The sequence below is a fragment of the Callorhinus ursinus genome, unplaced genomic scaffold, assembly GCF_003265705.2.
Source record: "Callorhinus ursinus isolate GAN/ISIS: 27379988/994484 unplaced genomic scaffold, GSC_fseal_2.0 scaffold111, whole genome shotgun sequence".
Lineage (NCBI taxonomy): Eukaryota > Metazoa > Chordata > Mammalia > Carnivora > Otariidae > Callorhinus > Callorhinus ursinus.
Window position 1 is genome coordinate 676,331 of NW_027397173.1, and position 17,312 is coordinate 693,642.

The window sequence follows — 17,312 nt, forward strand, 5'->3', positions numbered from 1 at the left end:
AACCCAAGGCTCAGGGAAGTCATACACATCCCGAGTCTTCCAGCTGCGAGCCAGCAGCCCGGCTCGGCCTCTCACTCCAGACACCGGGTTTTCCAGCCACCACACGTGCCCAGGGGCTGAGGCCTTAGTGGTGTTGGATAGCAATCACAGAGCCTCACTCACACTTGACCCTCCAAGACTTAGGCTCGGCCACAGGTCCCCATGTGCTGTCGTGTACCGCGATTGAGCCTGGTGCCAGGTTCCAAAGGCGTGCCCAGACCCCTTCTCCTCCGGGACTCTCACCTGTCTGCCACCACGTGTCCACCAGCGTGCATCTGCTGTCCCCCACCACCTTGTGGAGCCACTCCCAAGCCTCGAAGTTGATCGGTTCTCCCACTGAAACCACACGCAAAAGGAAAAACAGTATAATAGACCTCAAGAAACCTGAAACCAAAAAGGATAGGTTTCTACAGGGAAAACAGCTCTGTAATTTTCCTAAAGGATATAAGAAGAAACTTGAAAAAAACACAGTAAGATTCATCACATTTATGGCGGCCCCAGAATACAAATTACAACAAGGCATTTGAACCATCAGGTCAAGAATTAAAAAGTTGGCAAGAATGTGGGAGAGGAAACCCTAAATAGGCTTAACCGACTGAGCCTACCAGGTACCCCTCATTTAAAAAAATTATTTTTTTTCTTTTTTTTTTCCAATTTTGCTCAGTAGCTTTCTATTTTTTTATTATGTTCAATTAGCCAACATATAATACATCATTAGTTTTTGATGTAGTATTCCACGATTCATTAGTTACATATAACATCCATATGTATAATGCCACGTATATGAACTGTCCAGAATAAGCAAATCGATATAGACAGAAAGTAGATTCATGGCTGCCTTAGAGCTGGGGTAGGGGTAGAGAGAAGTTGGAGAAGATGGGGGGTGACTGCTAATGGGTTCAGGGTTTCTTTTAAGAGTGCTGTAAACACTAAAAATGAGTAAGGGCCAGGTAGGGAGAGATAGGTAGGGGTTACATGACCAGGCTCACCAAAAACCCCAGAAATGCTAAGGCATAAGGAAACCAGAAATAAGGGAACAGAACCAGACCACCTCGTTTGTCTTAAACATTAGAGATGAGATATTCAAAAGAGAGGTAATCATGGTGCTATCAGCAGTGATGTCAAGATTTCAGTTCCCTAGTCACTTTTCTATAAAACACTGACCATAAAAGACCTCAGTGGCAACCCGTTCGGGACCCCTCGCACTCTAGAGAGCTTTTTTCTTTCCTTCCTGTTCTCACCTTCACTTAATAAACTTTCAACTTCACTTCAAAAAAAAATAAAAAATAAAAGAATGTCGGAGAAACAACACACTACTGGAGTGTAATTTGATATGCAACTGGGAGCAATGGATGTGTCTCTTAATATTTAGCAGTGCATACACCTGATATGACTACTCTGGAAACTGTTTGTGGTGGGATCTACTAAAGCTAAACCTCTGTTTCTCTTATTGTCAAAACGTCACTCCTGGCGTATAACCTACAGATAAGAACGCATAGGTGCTCACACACAAGGATGATCACAGCAGTTAAAAACCAGAACTGCCATCAAGAGTGGGATGGAGAAATAAACTGTGGTACATCCACGTGCTACACAGCAGAAGAGCAAGCCAACCGCTGCCACACTCGGCAGGGCAGGCCCTGCTATTGCTGGTTCAACAGCAAGCATATCAATCCATGCTGAGAGCAGTCACACGGTGGTTGGGGCTGGGGGTTACTGACTGGGAGGGGTTGTAAGGGAAACCTCTGGGGTCTGGAAATTTCTATGGCTTGATCTGGGTGGTGGTTTTAGATACATGTACATAGTTGGTGGTTGAAAAACACTGGGGTTAGGGGTGTGAGCATCCCATGCCGTCAAAAATCTGAGTACAGCTTCGACTCCTGCTGTTGACCAGAAGCCTCACCGATAACATAAACAGTCAGTGACCCCGTATTCTGTATGTTGTATATATTATATGCTGTATTCTTACAACAAAGTAAGCTAAAGATAATATATTGGGGGGCCCGGGTGGCTCAGTCGTTCAGCGTCTGCCTCCGGCTCAGGTCCTGGTCCCAGGGTCCTGGAACACGGGGCTCCCTGCTCGGCAGGAAGCCTGCTTCTCCCTCTCCCACTCCCCCTGCTTGTGTTCCCTCTTGCTGCCTCTCTCTCTGTCAAATAAATAAAATCTCTTAAAAAAAAAGATAAGAAAATCATAAAGAAAATACATTTACAGTCCTGTACTGCATTTATTGAAAAAAGTCCACGTATAAGTAGGGCCCACGCAGTTCAAACCCATGTTGTTCAAAGGCCAACCGTATGCATATGTAACAACTGCTACGTACATACATATACATGCACACAGACACACACAAATGTGCTGTACCCTATGACCATACAGCCCAGCTTGTGTCTACCTACCATGACCTCAATTTTGTGCCCCCCCAAGATCTCGTATGTTGAAATCTCAACCCCCAAAGATGATAGTATTGGGAGGTAAGGCCTTTGGGAAGTCATGAAGCCCTCAGGAATGGGATTAGTGCTCTTATAAGACAGACCACACAGAGCTCCCTCCTCCCTTCAACCATGAGGACCCAGGGAAAAGGCACCATCTATGAACCCAGGAAGAGGGCCCTCACCAGAAGACAATCATGCTAGCATCTTGAACTTGGGACTTCCCAGCCCCCACAACAGTGAGAAATAAATTCGTGTTGTTTATAAGCCACCTAATCAGTGGTGCAGCCCCAATGGCTAAGCTGCTACCCTCATGAAACAGCCATACAAGACTGGCACTCAGCCAGAATTGGCCAGCTTAGCCATACTGCTGCTGAAACAGTGAAATACCCTCATGTTGGTTGCCTCTTGCTCAGGACCACCCATGATGCAGCAACAAACCAACGCCTGACCTGGCCAGGGGCTCCCATGCTGGTCACATGGGTGCTGGGTGTTATGTGCACTGACCCTGCGCTCACCCACACCCACAAGGAGGTAAGAAGCTACCATGAGATACACCAAGAAACTGCCCACAGCCCGGATCTCCAACCACAGGGGCAAGACTACCGGACCACACCCACAGCGACCCCCACTTGAGGGTAAAATCAAGTTCTCAAACACAGGGCAGAGCCATATGGAAACCTGCATGCTCCTGAGTTAAAATATACACTAGGAAGATAGCACAGGGTGATCACGGTCACATTAAAGCAGATATCCTGGAACCACGCTGTGTCTCTCACAAGAACATAACTATGCAGACAGCCTCAGAAGGGACACAAGCAGCAGGGTCACCTGGAGCAGCACTCACGGAGGACGTCAGCTTGCATGACCATGTTGTGTTTTTTTCCCCAACAAGAGGAGAGCTAGGTGTCACTTGTGAAATTAAAAGTTAAAAAAAAAAAAACGTAATGCAAATCTTGGGGTTAAAGTCCTGAGGAAGCTGGATTCTGCTGACTGGTAGGATTAAATCAAGTCAATGCACCCCCAGCCTGGTGTGCTGCGAGGGCTAATCCAGCTGTCTGGAAGCAGCCTGAGTGGCTGGAACCACAGTGGGGGACAGCACCACCTGGGCCCTGGCCGAGCATGCAGCTTACTGGTCCATGCTTCCCCCATGCAAGGAGATGCCCGGTGCTGTTTACCTGCCTGCTGGCACTGCTTATTGACAACCAGGTCCCAGGGAAACCCCTGTAGGACTCTGCTGTCAGTGCTGGTTACATGGCAGGAATGTGCCAAGACCAGTAAAATACACAGAGCCTGAAGAAGGCTCCATGTGTGCTCCCTGGTGCAGAGCCTGGTCCAGGAGAGGAAGTGGGTCTAGTCACTTATGGAGTGAGGACCCCAGAAGCCTGTCTGGCCGAGGGGATGCCTGGCTGAGGCAGCTTTGAGCTAGGACGCGCTCCCCTACTCTAATGCAGCGGCTGGGCACCTCCTTCTAAAGCACTCAGAGCATATGCCTTGTCACTGGGGTTCCTATGAGTCTTCCTTAGCAGCTGAATCCCTTGAACGCATCTGGAAAATCAAACCTCCCATCACCACTAACCTGACCTAACTCCTGAGCCCACTTAGGTGGCCTACAGATGGCACCTGGAGGATCTGAGCTTCTGTGGCCCTCCATTTGCCCTCGGTCCCCAAGCACTGCCTGGCCCAGAGTGCAGGAGCACCTCACGGCCCCTGGGCTGGAGGGCAGGTCTTCTCCAACCACATGGCTCCCTTCAGGACATGCTGGCTTCACCCTCCACAGCTGAAACATGCCAAGAGAGGCATCTCAGACTTACCACCACCTAGAAGGGAGCCAAAACTCTTTCTGCTGACCCCACCTGGAAAATTCAAAGTACTTGGTCATCCAGACACCAACTGACCCCAAGCATAAGGCAGGTCCTGAGCAGGGGGGAGCTGGGCACATGAAAACACATCTCCCAGGCAAGGACACAGGTTGTCCTGGGTGGGAAGCCGCACCGCTGGGTAGCATCTGCCCTGGAGATGCTAGCATCCGGGTACTGAGCCCTCAGCGCAGCATCTGGGCCTTCTGCTCCTGGGCCTGCCACTCAGCTTCACAGTGAGCAGTCAACCCTCACTTACCCTCACTGACCCACACCAGGGTGCTGAGACACAGAGGGCTATGACTTTGGGGAGCCCACCACCCAGTGAAACAGTCAGCATGAGAACAGATATCCAAGAACAGAATACAGATCTGTCTGAGAGCAGAGAGCCTGAGATCCAGAGCTGCCGGGAACTCTACGGGAGAAGGTGCACAGAGAAGGGCCTCAAAAGAAGGATGGAATCCTCAGAGGTGGGGAGGGGCAGCAAGGCATCACAGGCAAGGGGAACAGAGTGAACCAGGGCCTAGGACCCATAACAGCGCTGCACAAGTAAGTCACTGATGAGTGACATGCACGTCTGAGCTCTCTTCCCCACGGTCGGAGCTCTCTTCCCCATGGACGCATTTGGCAGCAAGCTACATCCCTGGTGGTACCTGCCCCACATGCTTCCACCATGAGAAACCACCAAGCAGATCCAAGTATTCACCCAAGGAGCACAGAGAGCTCCCCCGCCCTTGTTTTCCCCACTGACATGTGTAGGGGCAGAAATGAAATGAATCAGAAAAAGGAGACAGAAAGGGCATGGGTACCTTCCACCCGACCCGTATCACCTGAACTAACACCACATCACCTTTCCAAAGTGCTTTCATGTGACTTGGCAACATCTATCAAAATCATAAGTGGAGATAATCTTTGATCTTGCAACCCTCTGCCTTGGAAATATCTACAGCAAGAACAGCACACAAGCACAGTGTGTTTATCACAGTCCTTGGGGCTCGTTGGCACCCAGCAGAGGGGAGCACCTTCGTGAATCATGGCCAACTCCTCCCGCACCGCAATCCCATGCAGCCACTAAAGAAGGGCTCGAGCCACTTTACTAGGTTTTCATAATAAAGATGAAGCACAGAACTCAGGAACAGAAACGTCTGGAATGTTGTGCCCCAGACCATGATCAGCCGGGGCCTCCAGAAAGCTCCTTACAGGCAGGGACATCTGCTTCCTATTCAGCCTGGCACTGTTTGAATTCATTACAGACACAGCTTTCATGATTAAAACCATCCTGAAGCCTGCACTGGCTCTGCCCCATGGCGGGCCACTCACCTGACCCCAGGGTCCTCAGGGAAGAGCGGTCATACTTCTTCACCCAGGAGTCGCCGTATTTCAACAGCAGCCGGACAGCCGTCGGGGCCCCATAGAACTGACTGATCTTTAACCTCTGCACCGTCTCCCAGTATCGACCTACAGAAGGGCCCAAGTTCAGTGTCAGCCTGAGCCCATCAGACATTATCTAACTTATTTAGAAATCAGTCAACAGTTACCGTGCACTGGATACATGCAAACACCTGTGTTCACAGAAATGGAATCCCAACACCCATCAATGGGATGGGTAAGGAGCCCTCTGAGAAGGGGCCCCTGGGGCAATCACCTCCCAGCACACCCCACTTCCAGGGCTGGAGCATCTGGCAACAGCTTTCACCTGGCTCTGGACAGCTGCATTCACATGGCATATGCCAGAGCATACAGCAAGGATCGGTTCAAAGGGATATCACTGAATTTTAAAAATACCCCGTGTCGCACTAACATAGAACTTTTGTTCAGTCACACTTAAATGATCTCTAAGGGGGTGACCGGTGCTTCCCCTGGGACAGTGGCAGCCGCCAGTGAGGGAGCCCTTGGGAGCAGGGCAATTTTCCAGCATGCACCCACCTGGTTCCCCACAAACCCCCACAAATTGCCACCACAGCTCTACACACAGAGTGAGCGGAGCTTCGAGGGGTGAAGGGCCATGCCTGAGATCACACCTAAGATGCCCTACACATTCTTCCTAGAGTGCATCTAGCCCTTCAGGAGGCTGGAGAGAAGCAGGGGAGGTGACAAGAAGTTCCACACGCATCACTGTTAGCGGCAGGGAAGGTTTGGCAAGAGCCTCCAGGCAGAGCCACCACCATTTGGCTGCATTACAACAAATACTTGGGGTTTTGTGCTGCCTTGGAGGAAGATGCCAAGGTGAGCAAGATGTGGGTCCTCAAAGCGATCTCCATTCATGGAGGTGGCTCCAGGCCACAGGCAACGCTCTCTGATAGACAGCCCCGAAGGCACAGGCACAGAGCTGGAGAAAGTTCCCTCTGTCTGGGGTAACAGGAGGTTGGCAGTTGGCCTGGGTGGTTGAGGAAGGGCTGGATCTGGTCAGGTGGCCAGAGAGGAGGGAGGGACAATGCTAAGGAGATGGCCCAAGGCACCCAGTTTGCTAGGGGGAAAGGAACGCTGGAGTGGGTTGTCCTGTGATGGCTTCCAGTGAAAAATTTATTGCTTATCTGATCCTACTGCAGACACCACCCCTGGGCCCAGCCCACCTGGCAGGCGAAGGCTCAGCAGCTACGCCACAGGACCACAAGGACCGACAGCCAGCCCAGAACAAGGGCCTCTACTCCACCCTCCTGTTAACCTCTCCTCCTCCTCAAGCTCCCTCCTGGGGACCCTGTACGCGTCCCCAGACCTCACCAGCATCGGGGTAAACTGGGGTGCTCTCAAAAAGGACGCTGGTTGCTCCATTACACAGGGGTCCATACACCACATAGCTGTGTCCTGTGATCCAGCCGATGTCGGCCACACAGCCAAAGACGTCACCTGGCCGGTAGTCAAACACAAGCTGCAGAAACAGAAGAGGCCGTCAGAAGCCTGTCACCCCACATTCCCACAGATCACTAACAGAGTTCTATAAATGCAAAACACAGCTACTCCTAAGGCCACCAAGAGCCGGAAGAACAAGAGCACTGCTGGGGCTCCATGCAGCTACAGCAGTGACGAGACGGAGTTACAGCTACACACAATGCACGGGCTCTTACAGGTGACGGTGCAAGAAGCCGGACCCCAGGCGTGTACCGCAGGCGCCCCAACCAGCCAAAGCTGGTCTGTGTGCTGGAGCTCGTGCAAGGGCCTACCTGCTGGGGGGCTTTCTGCTTGGGGGCGTTTCAGGGCCCTCAGGAGCTGAAGACACCCCACGTCTGGTGCAGGTGGGGGCCATGTGTGCACCCAGAGGTCAAACCTCATCTAGTTGTATGTCTAAAATAAGGGCACCCTTCTGCATTAAGTCATACCACAATCTTTTTAGATCCTTTAAAAATTGCACAGAAATAAAGCCAAAAAGACCAAGAAACGTCTCACGCATCATCAGCTTCTGCAAGCCTCAGCAGAAGGACACAGGTCAGGACATGTGTCTCCTGCATTCTCGCCACAGGGTCCAACCTGAGCCTGATGTGCCTCTGGATCCAAATGCCCCTTTGCAGGAAACACAGAGGGCGAAGGGAAAAACTGCTAAGTGCCACAACAAAGTGTTAAGGAAATGGAAGGGACAGAGGAGAACCAACAGGTTAAAACAGGCTTAAAAGACATCTCAAAGAAATATCAGTGGACAAGAGTAAGCTACGGGATCAGGGGATGCATGCTGGGTGACAAAGCTAGAGGAGGGGAAACACGGGACAGTGACGCCATCAAAGTCGGGATACAGGGAGGGGCTATGGTCGGACAGGCAGGAAGGGCTTCTGTGACCCAAGTAGGATTTGCCTTTTAATAATTCATCAAGCCACACACCTGATTTGGGTGCTTTTCTGGATCCTACTTTGTATTCTGTTTTTCAATAAGAAGATTTTCTTTTAAATCTTTGGGTGAATGGCCCAGTTTCTTGCTGCCCCAGATGAACGCTGAGACTCTTCAGGAGTCCGCATATAGCACAGTGGTCTGGAGACAGCCAGAGCCCTGTGAAGCTGTGACCCAATAGGGAGGGAGGACTCTTTCAAGGAGGACTGCGCTTTTGCTGCACTGGAGAATCAGGACGCTGACACCCGAAGTCCCACAGCATTCTGGGACTGAAAGGATTTTTAGTACAACTTTGGACCCAAACTGCCAGTGCTTCAATGGGGCTGCAGATTTCTCTCCCCGCATTTAACGGGAGCAAGTGCAGGGGTCCAGCCACACTCCAAAGGGCCCAGGAGGCAACCAGTGCCCTGAGCCCACTGCACACCTCCAAAATCTGCTCACAGCCCAATCATCCCTTCCGAGCCAACTGTCCTTTTCCCTGAAGAACCCACGGTCCTAACGTCCCCTACATGGGTGCATGCTTTCATCTACAGAAGGCTGGAAGCTTCTATTCCTAATGCTTCAAAAAAAAAAATCTCTTATTGAAGAAAAATTCAAAAGATACCTATACCCTGACTTCTTTTGTTCATGTAGACTGGGTCCTGGTAACACTTTGAAAACACAAAAAAGAATCTCTCACCACATTTACAGCCTCCCTAATGTTAGCTTTATTGTAAAGTGGTGGAAACAATTTGATCTACTCTGTGAAGTTCTTGGTATTTGGTCTTAGTAGTTATACTTTCCAAAGTGTTTTTTGGTTTTTTTTTTTTTTTTAAGATTTTATTTGTTTGACAGAGAGAGACACAGCAAGAGAGGGAACACAAGCAGGGAGAGTGGGAGAGGGAGAAGCAGGCCTCCTGCCGAGCAGGGAGCCTGATGCGGGGCTCGATCCCAGGACCCTGGGATCACGACCTGAGCAGAAGGCAGACGCTTAACCATCTGAGCCACCCAGGTGCCCCTCCAAAGTGTTTTTATTTACATGATGTGTCACTCTGTGCAGCACCGGCACCAAGAGCTGAGGAAGAGTGGGGTTGGGTTTTCCAGAGAACACTGAGGTCAAGAAAGGTTCTGCGGCATGCTCAAGGTCACCCAGCAAGCAGCAGACGACTGTTTTAATATGGATTTGGGCTCAAGTAATACCTTGTCTGCTCAGCCTGTTCTGTACCACATCCGTCTTGCTGGCTCACTTTCAACATTGTTAGTCCTAGGCGTGTGGCTGCCAGTGGGACCGGCACATTACCACTCAGAGACTGCATCTTGTGCAGCATGCATGCCCGCTACCTGCCTCCCGGCACCTGCTGCTCACCACACTCACATCATGAGATTCGCCACCTGTGTGACCAAGCCGGCTCTGGACTTCGCGGGGACTGGGAGGCTCTCTCCAGCCCCCCGGTGAGGAATGCGGTCAGCACAGAGGAAGGGGGCCAAGGCAGGAAAGACACCACCGCCCAGGACCAATGTCCAAGCCCTTTTTGGATGAGCCTGGGCTTGCTGGTCACCTGGCCAGCCACTTCCCTTTGCTGCCGGTACCAGCTAGAGCAGAGTTTCACCTATGACAACAGTCAGGTCCATAAACACTATCTTGAAACCAAATCCTACCTGGGAAGTGTCAACCATTCCTCAAGTGACCAGGGATGCCAATTAAACCACAACCCCCCCCAACCCACCCACATTCAAATAAGTCCTGATTTTTAAGTGCATTTATTAAAATAAAAACATGCCATACCATCTGCTTTATAGGCCCTAAAGGGTGGTCCACTGTAATACAATTTCCATACACTGAACTTAGGTTTCCTTAGAAAAGTAAATCTTTTTCTAATTTTACTTTTAAAATGTGGCCCCAGTGAGCAGAGCCCACAATACCTTTAGGAGCATTTGAAAATGTTTTACTTTCTTTTAACACCAAGGGAAAAAAAAAGATCTATTAAGTAGAAGTAGACATTTTAATATGTAAGGCCTAAGCACCTGGGCCCCTGAGCACCAGAACGCAGCTGTGCCAGGGAGCACGTCGGACCTGGGGAGAACCTGACTCCTCCAGAGCAAACAGATGGCATGGATGCAGGGGCAAAGGGGCTAAAGGCCAGCAGTGAGCCTCAGATTAGAGATCTGGACTCTCCCGACGAACACAGAAACTCGGCCCCCACACCCACCCACTCACGGAGTCAGGGCCACAACTCAGAGCACCCCGCCCCTGAACACAGTAGGAGAAACATTAGCCCCTCACGCATAAGGGCACTAGGTTACAGCAGGAATTCTAGCCCTAATCCGGCTCTGCGGGCCCCCTGCCCAGAGCCCAGACACGGAGGCGTGGCACCTCACACCCTTAGCCTCCCCCACCAAGGCGCATACCCTGTGTGTCAGGGCGGCATATAGCAGGTAGCCCGCCTGAGTGTGGACGAGTCCCTTGGGCGTCCCAGTGCTCCCCGAAGTGTACAGCAAGAAGAGCATATCCTCGCTGCCCATGCTCTCTGGGGCGCACACAGGGTCCTCCTTGGCCATTTCCTGTAAGGGGGAAGACATACACAGCCCCATCCAGGGCAGTTACCCTCTGCCCCCATTCACCCTTCCTGAGAACACCTCTCACCCAACAGCTACAGGACTTAGCAGACTGGGTCCAGTTCACCCTCTCTACCCCACCCTAGTTCCACTCCAAATGCAGAGAGAACACAAAGGGAAGGATCCAATCATTTCTGTTACACTGTTTCAGTATGTTTATGGTATTTGAGTTCCATCTTCCCAACCACCATATAAATCCATCAGATCGTAAGCACCTCCAGGGGACCCAGGTTGAGAACCACAGTCTGATAAGACTCAGTCCCTGTTAACCCAATAATTACCCCTCCTCCTCCAACTGTACAAAGTGAGGCAAACGCACCTGCTCGAGGGGGATGTCCCGATGGCCCATGTGGACCTTGTTGTCCGTCCTGTGAGCCACCAGGACATGCTGGATGGTCGGACAGTGCTTCACGGCTTCATCCACGATCTTCTTCAGCTCCACCACGCGCCCTCCCCGGAGTCCTTGGTTTAGGGTGATGACCACCTTGCACTTGGCTAATGGAGACAAACAGAGATTTCTGGTCAGTTTCCTTCCCACTCTGACCCTCACGGCGCAGGCTGACAGCCACACAGTTCAGGCCTGAACGTGTGATCAACAAAGTCTGTTCTTGAGCAAAAGAGTCCACAAAATGTGGGGGCTCTGCCTGCTTTGCAATCTTTGTGCTCAGTGCAGAAGTGCCGGACCTTTTCTCAGCCCTGAAGGGGAGACTTCCACCAGTCCCTGCCACCTGCCTTGGGAGCGTTCCCAGGTGAGAGGCCGTCACACCATCCTCAGCCACAGCCACCGTGGTGGCAAAGCAACACCACGATGCAGAGACCAAGAAAGCTGGGCAGCCGGAGATCAAGCCCCAACATGTCCTGTGTGGCCCCTGCCCTGTCCAGGCTCAAGAAGCTTCACTGCCCCAAAAACAGAGGCCACATCCACAGTGGGGGCCAGGGAGCTAGAGGCCCCCACCCTGTCTTTAGCAGATGGCCTTCCAGGCTCCACATCTGCTCTTCAACAACCTGGCTAGGCTCGGCCAAGCCCAGGGCAATCCTGGGAAGACCCAAGCTTCCACAGTAGACTGAGAGTGAGGCCCTGAGCAGGGAACTGGATACAGACACAAACTGGGCCTCAGAACCATAGGCAAAGGAATGAGCCCCCACATCGTGCCCCAACCTGGGATGACCCAGAGGAATCAAGGCTGCAGTGGGCTATTCTCTTAACTGGCCCCTAAAGAAGAGCCCAGAACAAATACCCAGTTGTAGTACTGACCGGCAGGATCCCACACATCCTCAGACCTTTTATCACTCTACACCAACCCCAACTCCCTCATCCCCCAGAGGCCGAGCCCCATATGGGACTGAGTTCCAGGCATCCACTGTGGAAGCTGGTCTAGTGGATTCCTCTTCCCAGCCCCACTCCCCAGCACCCTACAGCAGTTTCCAGGATCACCTCCCAAATGAACTGGCTACCCCTGAACTCTCATTTCAGGGTCTACTTCTGTGGGAGCCCTGACAGAGGCACCCATCTCCTTCAGCTTTTCAGTCTGAGAAGTGCCTTCTAGTAACACACTCATTCTTTCTTCATCCCAAGGGCCCTAGAGATGGCATGACCTTGAGAGTCACCTAAGAATTCTCTCAGCCCTTGGCTGGGTCACCCAAAGATCAGAGAGGTACTCTAAAGGGCTTGAGGCACCCAGGGCAGTGCCATCCAACTCTGCACACCAGGGGACCCCAGCTTCCCACTCTTTGCTCCTCAGCCCTGGCCATCAGTCACCCTGGGGAAACGAAACCAGTTGAGTGGAGTCTGTCAGAGACTGCCCTGGCCTACATCCCAGGTGCTGGGATTGGTCCAGGTAAACTCCCTGTGGTGCAGGAAGGGAGATGATCCAGCAGGTAGAAAGAGCCTGGCTTCAAGAGGATGAGAGACAAAGAAAGCTCAGGACATCCCCCCACCCCAGGGGGAAAGCAGTGGCCCCAGTCCATCGCGGGTGTTTGAACTGCTTTATGTGGATTATAGCCCCTCCACAACCTCCCATGGCACATGCCTTGCTCCTGGCTCTCATTTGTCCAAGTCTTCCCACCCAAGCAGTTCTCTAGGGCAGGAACCTGCATACACATGCCCAGTCCCTAGGAGGTGCTTGGAGAGCATGTCTCACTCTGTGGTTCCCCCCATAGCTGGGTGACAGGTACAGGGTGTGTGCACAACATTGGGGCACAGGCCAGATCAGCATGACACTTTACTGGGAAGTTTTGATTTTACCTCCCTGGTTTTTGAGCAGGTATTAGCATCTGTTTCGTTTTTTGTTGCTCCCATAGCCAATTACTACAAACGTAGTGGTTCAGAAAACCCGTATTTTAGCTCACAGTTCTCTAGTCCAGGTGAGCATGGTAGGGTTCTTTTCTTGAAGTCTCATGCCCAAAATCAAGGTAGGAGGGAGCAGAGCTCTTATCTGGAGGATCTGGAGGAGAGTCTGCTTCTGGCTATTCACGGTGTTGGCAGAACTCAGCTTCATATAACTTCAGGACTGAGGACCCCATTTCCCCATTTCCCTTGCTGTCAGCCAAGGGTCGGTCTCAGCTTTAGAGCCACCTACGATGTCCCCTGGCTTGTGACCGCCTTTATCATCAAAGCCAGCAAACGCAGATCAAGTCCTTCTCATGCTCTGACCTCCCATTCTGCACATGTCCTCTGCCTCCAGCCAGAGAAAGTTCTCTGCTTTCCAGGGCTTATGTGATTACATTAGGCCCACCTGGGGATAATCTCCCCATTGTAATGTTCATCCCATCTGCCAAACCCCTTTGATGTGTAAAGTAACATATTACCATGTTTTGGGGATTAGGGTGTGGACATCTGTGGGGGCCATTATTTGCCCCCCCAACCCACAGTCTCTCAGAATCATTCTCCTGCCCTCCACCCTCCCCACCATACTACCCTCTCTCTCCACTCCTCACACAGCCTAAAGAGGGAAGGTAAAAGGAAGAGGAGTGGTCAGAGCCTGGAGGCCAGGCCAGGGGACAGAAATTCTAGAATAGATCATAGTGACTGAGGTAGCCACCTAGCTCATGGTGAGACCCTGGTGGCCATGCTCACAATCCCACCCTCTCCCTCCCAGTGATGGATTAAAGAGAGTTGCAAATTCTTTCACCTGGTCTCATACTACTTCTCAAGGAGAAATAGGGTCTTGATGTCCCCCCCGCCACCTTGAATTCAGAATGGCCAGACTGGTTGGACGAATGGAGTATGGTAAAAATGACACTATGTGTATTCGTGACCTGGCCTTTAGGGCAACTGGCACTTGCTACTTCCATCTTCTTGGAACCATGAGCTGCCATGTAACAAGTCTGACTGCCTGAGGTTGCCCGAGCTGGTCATGCAAACAGGCCACATGAAAGAGATGCTTCACAGCCCCCAACCATGCAAGCCAACCCAGCTTGTATCCCAGATATCATGGAGCAGATAAGCCCATGATAGCCCACTAAGATAACCCACTAAGCCCATCTGATCCCTGCCCCCACAGAATCATGAAATATAATAATAAAATTTATTGTTTTAAGCACTAAGTTTCTGAGCAGTTTGTTACAAAGCAATAAATAACCAAAACACCCCCCTCATTGACCAAAGAGGATGCAAACACCTGTCCCAACAGAGTCTTGCCCGTGGAAACTGACACCTGAATAGCTGGATGTGGAGGTTACAGATATTGGGTAAGAACCTCTTAATAGCAAAGTTTTAGAGAAAATTATAGCAGTTTCCTCTGCTGAGGGCCTCAGAGCTGACCTGGCCCCTGCCCTTCTGTGGCCTTGTTGTTTAGGATTCCTGAAGTTCTGGGACCTACTCCAGCACCCACCTACTAAATCTCCAGGGCTTTTGCTTATTTTAAAGAACCTTAACAGAAATAGAAACTTGGCAACCATGATTATATCATCAAGAGAGGAAAGGAGGAACCTAGTGTAATGTTTTTTTGGGTTTTTTTTTAAGATTTTTATTTATTTGAGGGAGAGAGACAGAGATAGTGACAGAGCTAGCAAGTGAGAGCAGGAGCAGGGAGCAGAGGGAGAAGCAGGCCCCCCGCTGAGCAGGGAGCCTGATGCGGGGCTCGGTCCCAGGACCCTGGGATCATGACCTGAGCCGAAGGCAGACGCTTAGCCGAATGAGCCACCCAGGCGCCCCAGCCGAGTATAATGTTAAAAACATGAACTCTGGTGGCAGAATGTCTGAGTTCAAATCCTGGCTCTGTCACTAATCAGCAATGTGACCTTAGGCAAGTCATTTAACCTCCCTGTGCCTCCGTTTCCTCATCCTTCCTCACCTTCAAAAACAGTAGCCTCCCAACAAAGAAAAGCCCAGCACAAGATGGTAACACTGGTGAATTCTACCAAACATTCAAAGACAAATTAATATCAAGCTTCCTCAAACTTTGCCCAAACACTATAGAGGAGGAAACACTTTCTAACTAATTCTATGTGGCCAGCATTACCCTGATACCAAAGCCAGACAAACACATCACAAGAAAAATAACAAAACTGCAGACCAATACCCTTTATGAATAGTGATGCAAAAATCCTCGACAAAATGCTAACAAACTATATCCAGCAGCATATTAACAGGATTACACATCATGACCAAGTGGGATTTATTCCTGGAGTGCAAGAGTGGTTTGACACATGAAAATCAAGGACAGATATACAGATCATTGGAACAGAATACAGAACTCAGAAATAAGCCCTCACATAGATGGCAAATTAGTTTTGACAAAGTGCCAAGGCCCTTCAATGAGGGGGGAAAAAAGTCTCTTCAACAAATGGTGCTGGTAGCACTGGATAACCTCAGCAAAAGAATGAAGTTGAACCTCACACCATATACAAAAATTAACTCAAAATGGATCAGAGACCTAAATGTAAAAGCTAAGACTATAAAACTCTTAGAAGAAAACATAGAGGCAAATCTTCATGACACTGGACTTGGCAATGGATTCTTAAATACTATACCAAAACCACAAGCAACAGAAGACAAAATGGATGACCCAGACTTCATCACGATTAAAAACTTTTGTGCATCATAGGACACTATTGAGAGAGTGAAAAGACACTCCACAGAATGGGAGAAAATAATTACAAATGATAAATCTAATAAAGGTCTAGCCTCCAGAACATAGAGATAACTCTTAAACTCCACCAACAAATAGACCAACAACCAATTAAAAAATGGATAAAGGGCTTATATAGCCATTTCTCCAAAGAAGACATACAAACAGAGAAACACACGAAAAGATGCTCAATGAGGCAAATCAAACCCACAATGAAATACCACTTCATACCCACTAGGATGGCTATAAGTTTTTAGGTGAAATAACAAGTGTTGATGAGGATTCAGAGAAATTGGGACCCTCATACATTGCTGGTGGGAATGTGAAACAGAGCAGCAACTTTGGAAAACAGCCTGCAGTTCCTCACTAAGTTAAATAGAGACTTACCATGTGTGCCAGCAATGCCACGCTTAGATATATGCGTGAAAAATCGAAAGCACGTGTTCTCATGAACGTTCAGAGCAACTCTATTCAAAACAGCCAAGAAGTGTTAACAAGTCAAATATCCATCAACAGATGAATTAATAAACAAAACATGGTATACCCACACAGTAAAACTGTATTTATAGAAAATGAAATGAAGCTATGATACATACTACAACATGGATGAACCTTGAAAACACTGTGAAGTGGTCAAAGAAGTCAGATACAAAAGGCCATATATCTTATGGATTAATTTTTATGAAATATCCAGAAGAGGCAAATCATTGACACAGAAAGCAGATTAGTGGTTGCCAGACGCTGGGTGGAGGGGGCAATAGGGAGCGCCTGCTGAATGGCTATGAGATGTCCATTTGGGTGATGAAAAAGGTCTGGAATAGACAGTGATGATGGTTACACAACACTGTGAATGTGCTTAATGCCACTGAACTGTACACTTTAAGATGGTCATAATAGTAATAAAAAATGGGGGAAGGGAAAAATAGTGAGAATATTATCGCCTATCATATTTATGAAGACTAGCTTATTAAGTTAAAGGAGATGACTTTTGCAAAGCGCTTAGAACAGTATCTGGCACATAGTAGGTGCTACAGAGTTTAGAGAGAGAAGGAGAAATGAGTGACAGCACCAACCCTTGAAAGTGGAAGGAGAGACATAGAAAAGGAGTGTGAGGGCTTCTCAGCCCTTCCTAAAGAAGGTGGTCAGCTAGGGTCTGAGAACTCTGCTCTTTAGCTCTGTTCACTACACAAAGGCAAGTCTTTGGTGCGACACAAAGAACTCCCAGTGGCCCCCGTAAGCATCCTTCTTGGTGAGCCAGCTCAGGGGACTCTAGGATCTCACTGAGTATGTGTCAGACCTCGAAGACATGGGGTCATTCCCATACCAGAAAAAAGAGGGAGACAATATTGTTCTGGATACTGTTCAGGAGACTCTGACCTACCTGCAGACAGAAATCCTTTAAGACGAACCACAAGCCCCCACACCTTCCTCATGTTGGAAGGCTTCCAGCTCTTGACCTGTGAGACATTCCCCATACATCCCCAGCCTCATCTCACCCTAC

At 49.8% G+C, this 17,312-nt stretch overlaps 1 protein-coding gene across 3 annotated transcripts in view; it reads right to left on the reverse strand.

Moving 5' to 3' along the window:
• The window catches only part of ACSS1 (acyl-CoA synthetase short chain family member 1), a 65,991-nt gene that overhangs the window by 13,570 nt on the left and 35,109 nt on the right, over positions 1–17,312 (reverse strand). For all 3 annotated transcript variants that reach the window (XM_073889640.1, XM_025876976.2, XM_073889639.1), the window contains exons 4-8: positions 11,059–11,234; positions 10,533–10,685; positions 7,050–7,197; positions 5,649–5,786; positions 283–375 (exon numbers count right to left, since the gene is read on the reverse strand). In XM_073889640.1, coding sequence (XP_073745741.1) covers positions 283–375; positions 5,649–5,786; positions 7,050–7,197; positions 10,533–10,685; positions 11,059–11,234 — 708 coding nt within the window. The remainder of the gene's footprint in view (positions 1–282; positions 376–5,648; positions 5,787–7,049; positions 7,198–10,532; positions 10,686–11,058; positions 11,235–17,312) is intronic.